This window comes from Meleagris gallopavo, chromosome 1 (assembly GCF_000146605.3).
Source record: "Meleagris gallopavo isolate NT-WF06-2002-E0010 breed Aviagen turkey brand Nicholas breeding stock chromosome 1, Turkey_5.1, whole genome shotgun sequence".
Taxonomy (NCBI): domain Eukaryota; kingdom Metazoa; phylum Chordata; class Aves; order Galliformes; family Phasianidae; genus Meleagris; species Meleagris gallopavo.
In genome coordinates, this window is record NC_015011.2 from 103,504,564 (window position 1) to 103,509,955 (window position 5,392).

Below are 5,392 nucleotides of genomic sequence, written 5' to 3' on the forward strand. Positions count from 1 at the left end.
CTAGACTTTGGTCCTTTAGCAGTAACATTTTCCATCTTAAGATGGGTTGTCCCATTCCAATGAAGAGCATGTTGTCTGAGTGCTGAATGGAATTACTACCAGTGGAAACTATGCTGCAAGAGGCTTGATAAAGCAGCTGCTGTGCAAACCTCAGCTGCTTTTTCCATCCTCCCGAGCACTGATAATTAGCATAGGGAAGCTGACTAATGTGCTGACGTCACCTCTTTCCAGTAGAAGCTTACATTTTGTTCCTGACTGCCTCAAAGCATGCAGGACTTTGTTCAGGAATTCGCTGTCACATACAGGATGCTCTGAAACCTCTCCTTTTTTTTTTTTTTTTTTCTTCAGAGGGGCTGGACTTGTTTCCCTTATAAACGCTGCCTGCAGAACCAACAGCTTCCTTAAAAGTAATTGGTTTCTGCTGAACAGCAAGGATCGCTTTAGCAAAGCACAGAATGCATTTTAGAAATTTTAACTACAGTTTTAGTTCTCTGATTGCCTGTGTGGCAGATAGCGATGTCTTCAATCAAGCAGAAACAAGGGTATGCTTTCTCTTTTGCTCTACTTATATAGACTACCACAGTGCTAAAGTCTGTAGGTACTGTTTCGTAATTGTTAGAATATAGCTTACCTTGAGAGGTTTTTTTTTTTACTTACAAGAAAATGTTACATTGGTGCTATGGTATGCTTTGATATGAATGAATCTCGCTCTGGAAGTTATTAGATCTTAAGCTGTGTGGTTTTGAAAAAGATCAGAAGTTGAACTCCAGACATTTCTTGTCTGAATAGTGTATTCTTCACTTTCATGTGCTTGCAGCAATGCTTGGATTACGATCTTGGTAGTAAAGTTCTTATAACGTACAGTACATTCCACACTTTCTCATGTGTTCTTTTTTGTTTGGCACCATATTTGTTAATAATCTTAGAACTGTTAAGAACTTCTCTTGGATCTGTATTTCACTGATCAGAATGAATAACAGTCCTGATACAGAGAATTGTTGACTGCTAAGATACCTCAAGGACAAAAATAACATTTTGTTCAATGTCCTACTGCTTGTATGATATTTATGACCTATCGAATCCCCACACTTTAAGAAGCAAGATTTTGCAAAACTCTTACTGGTTCTCTCTGAGGTAAAACATTGAATGTGTTGAAGTTGGGTTTGTTTTACTTGTTTTTTCTTTTTCTTTTTTTCTAAGTAACACATGAGTAAGTCTTTAGAAATGGAGAGCTAGTTTTCATGGTTCCTTCTAGCTGTCTTTCCAGTACAGGAAGCTAACTCATAGAGGCTTTCTCTACAAAGGATCTTGTAATCAGATCTCATTTTGAAGGATCTTAAATATGGCTCAACAAGAAGTAGGACAGCTCTAGTTTTAATATATCTTTGGAATATAGTGTTTATGTATTTAGCTGTGATGAGTTTGTGGAACAGAACTCTTTGGAAAGGAAAATGAAATTTTTGAAGAAATCACTGCCCCCTTATGTAATCTGTTGCTTTGCCTACTAATTCAAAATGAAACAGGAAAAAAAAAAAAGAGGTAATGCAGTTCTATATATCTGCATATTTTAGCTTCATGTTCAACTTCCAGCAAGCTTTTATGAAGAGAAAATACCAGAAATACCAGCATACTCAATCCATCTCCACCACTGTAACTGATTGTGTTCTAATGTGAACACAAGCGCTTTCCAAGAGTATGCCAGCTTCAAAACATTCTGCGCTTCTTCCTCCTTTGACTTGGCATCCTCAAATAAATAAATTTTTATTTAAAAAGTAAAATAATCTAAGTCAAGTTTGCACAGGTGCCCTAGAAGCACAAACATCCAATGCAACAAGGACGTGACCAGCTGTTGGTCATCTTTAGCCTTTTCATGCAGTTAGGAGAGCAACGTCCTGTCAGCTGCAGTTCTGTAAAGGTATGAGATTTTGGTTTGACTCCTATACTTACAACGCAGTCAAAACTCAGAATGTGTCAGAGGACTTTCAGAAGCTCTGCGGTTAGTGCTTAGGTCTTTTTAGAAGATGTAGTTAGGAGCTTTTTTAGAATTGAGCTCCAGAAATAGAAGAGGCTATTAAATCTGTATTCAGTAATAATATATTTTCTTAACGTTCGTTTTCCTAAATGAAAGCAACAGCTGTTATAAGAGGCAACGTTCGTGACCTTTATTATGTGTGCTGAGTCACTGAAGAAAATTACATTTAGTGTGCAAATAGGATTTTTTTCCTTTTTTTTTTTTTCTGTTAAAAGTCTTGCATTGGTTTCCTTGAGAATTGCATACTGAGACAAAGATGTGCTTGGCAGACTCTTTCCAAGCCTTTCAATATTAATTTTGTAAGGCAAGCATTTCTTTTCAACACCTTAGCAGTACTACTGTTTCTGTTATGCTGCTAAATAAGACACTTATTGATAATAAGCTATTTTTTCATAAGGAATGGAAAAGCTACTACAAAAAGTGATAGGTTAGAAAAATTAATAATAAATAGATAATAAGAGAAAGAAACCTAAGCTATAACAATGATATTAATCTTAAAGAGCACTGGTATGTTCCTTCTAGCAATGCAGTTTATGTCTGTGTTTCTTCACAGAAATGCACAATGTTGCATGTTGACTTTTCTTGTCCTTTCTTTTCAGGCCAAATTTGAATCGCTGTTTAGAACATATGACAGAGATATCACCTTTCAGTATTTTAAGAGCTTCAAAAGAGTACGAATAAATTTCAGTAACCCTTTATCTGCGGCAGATGCAAGAGTCCAGCTGCACAAGACAGAGTTCCTTGGAAAGGAAATAAAACTGTATTTTGCTCAGGTATGTCTTTTTGTGATTATCCTTGCAGTGTACTGAAGCATAGCTAAATAGTGGTAAGCTTCCACAGGTCTCCAGTCATGTTAATGAACACTTAATTTTTGGTTTGATTAGGTTGTTCCAAAGCTACGTGTAGCATACTTTGCACTTATCTCTCTTTGTTGGTTTGATACCCTTGGGGAAAGAGAATAGATGATAGTAATCAACATAGTTAAAGATAGAACTCCATTGGGTGGGGGAAGCCGAGTGTATTTGGCAGCAGTACACACACAGTAAAATGCTCAAATAGTATGTAAGGGAATCCAAAGTGTAGAAGCACATGTTGAGGACTCCTACCTGTTGAGCTGGCTCTCACTACTGCAGATAGTTTGTACTTCAAGATTGCCTTCAGTGCAGCTCTAGGACTGGCTAGCATCTGCTGCTTAAGATGTGGTAATCTGGGTGCTTTTTGGTAGCTGCTATGTATTTTCCTCCGTAAATTTAATGGGAAAATTAACCTGTGTGTGTCTGTTTCAGATGTCCCTAGGGACAGTCCTGAAGGAGCCAGTTTATTTATATACCTTCTAGAATTCTCACCACTCTCACTTGTGGTAATAAGTTTCAACACCATTTGCCTTTAAAGCCCATATCCAGCTTCCTCCTACTTCAGTATTTTAAGGGTAGATACTTTCTGGTGAAAGTCTTATAAAACTTCATAATGAGAAGATGCAGATGCGCACACTTCATTGCATGTTCCATCAGAGTAAATGGATGTGATGACTTGTCTGTACTTTGTACACTGGGTCTTTCATATAGCTCTCTTCAATACTATTGTTACGTGCTGCCACCTTGAGTGCCTGTTACAGCATAACATCTAATCCAAACCTTAAAATTCCTCATTAATAATGAATTCATTGATGACGGTGGAATAGCTCTGGTCTTTTAACGCTTTTTTTTTTTTCAGACTTTACACATTGGAAGCTCGCATTTGGCACCACCAAATCCAGACAAACAGTTCTTGATTTCACCTCCCGCCTCTCCACCTGTCGGTTGGAAGCAAGTAGAAGATGCTACCCCTGTGATTAACTATGACCTTTTATATGCTATTTCCAAGTTAGGACCAGGTAAGAAGCGTTAGAAGCACAAATATGTGCGTTTTAAAATGAATGTCTAGATTTTTTCCAAATGAATTACTGCATAGCAATTACATTAGTAATATCTGAAAAAGGATGCTATAAACTCTTACACACACTGTAACTCCACAGGATCATTTGAAGGGCCTGGGCCTCAAAAATATGGTGTCCTGAGATTTACAAACAGCAGGAATATCGCTTCAACAATATATTAGCTTGTTCATCTCAATTTTCAAGAAACAACTTCCTAAAACTAGAGGAAGCTGGGTAGTTGCACACCTTCTGCAGGGATAGGAAAATCCTCTATCAGACGAGGACAGTAAAACAGTTAACAGTTGTGTAGCTCTGCATCTGAATTGTTTACTACCATTTATTTCTATCTCATTAGTTGCTTTTCATTTCAACTATGTAAAAAGTTAATGCATCAATTTATTAAAAATACATAGCACCACAGATAGGTACCCATATTTTAAACCAAGTAGTCATGAGTTATACATAACATTCTGCTAAACTAATTCATTTTGAGGGTGGTTCAGGGATTAATATGATCACATTCCTTGATTTATATCTCAGTTAAAACAAGCTACGGAATGAGAGTTGGTACAAATCTAATTTCCGAAAACATGCAAATCTGATTAGACCTGCTCACAACTGTCTTCTTGGGTTTAGGAGAGGGAACAAATGGCTACGGTTAGTTTGTATTGTATCTTTGATACTCCTACTATAGTTTATAGTATCACTTTACTGTAATATTCTTTATGCCTGTCAGCTTAGGGATCGCATCTTATTACATCAGTAGGAAGGAGAGGGAGAGGATGGGAAAGAAGCTGTAGCTCCTCATGCATCAACACTGCAGTCGTAACTTGTTTGTGTAGCAGTGTGACTGCATGCAGGTGAAATCTGCAGTTCCTAATGAAAATAATGTGACTCAGACCACAAGGGAATTTTTCTGAACTCTGAAAGTCTGTGAAGAGACAGATATCTATGTTTATACTGGGGTAAAAACTGATGGATTATTGCTGTTCTTTAATAAGTACCACATTTTAAATAATATATGAATTATAATGGCAAGAATGTTTTATAGGAGAAATATCACAGTTAGAAGTAAGGGTATCAAATACTGCCAAAAATCATTTGGTTATCCAGAAGCATATAAACAAAGCATGTGAGCCTTTATTATTTGTTATATGCTTATTTGAAACCATCCATCAAGAGTAGTTCTGACATCCTAAATTTTATTCTCATGAAATCTGTTTTTGAAACAGAAATCCCATAAGACAGTGCTCATGGGAATAAAAGTTGTTTTTAATGAAGCGCTTGGAATAAATAAATAGCACTACAGCTTGCTGATCTTATGAATGTTCAGAGCTTGCTTGATGCTTGCTGCTTTCAAGTTTTGGTAATACCAGGAAGAAATATATATGTCTTAAATATTTAAAAGTTTGCTAATCTAATAAAAAAAAAAAAAAAACTGGTTA

At 36.5% G+C, this 5,392-nt stretch overlaps 1 protein-coding gene across 1 annotated transcript; it reads left to right on the forward strand.

Moving 5' to 3' along the window:
• Nucleotides 1–319: 319 nt before the first annotated feature.
• Nucleotides 320–3,934, forward strand: RCAN1 (regulator of calcineurin 1). Its single transcript, XM_010723185.3, has 3 exons — nucleotides 320–542; nucleotides 2,632–2,805; nucleotides 3,746–3,934. Exons 1-3 carry the CDS (start codon nucleotides 456–458, stop codon nucleotides 3,917–3,919), a joined length of 435 nt encoding a protein of 144 aa, XP_010721487.1. The 5' UTR covers nucleotides 320–455; the 3' UTR covers nucleotides 3,920–3,934.
• The last annotated feature ends 1,458 nt before the right edge of the window (nucleotides 3,935–5,392 follow it).

Bases quoted from the DNA above. Each gene is read 5' to 3' on its own strand.
- RCAN1 (XM_010723185.3), top strand. From the start codon at position 456: ATGCATTTTAGAAATTTTAACTACAGTTTTAGTTCTCTGATTGCCTGT. The intron at 543-2,631 runs GTATGCTTTCTC...CTTTCTTTTCAG, and splicing joins TCAATCAAGCAGAAACAAGG to GCCAAATTTGAATCGCTGTT. The intron at 2,806-3,745 runs GTATGTCTTTTT...TTTTTTTTTCAG, and splicing joins TAAAACTGTATTTTGCTCAG to ACTTTACACATTGGAAGCTC.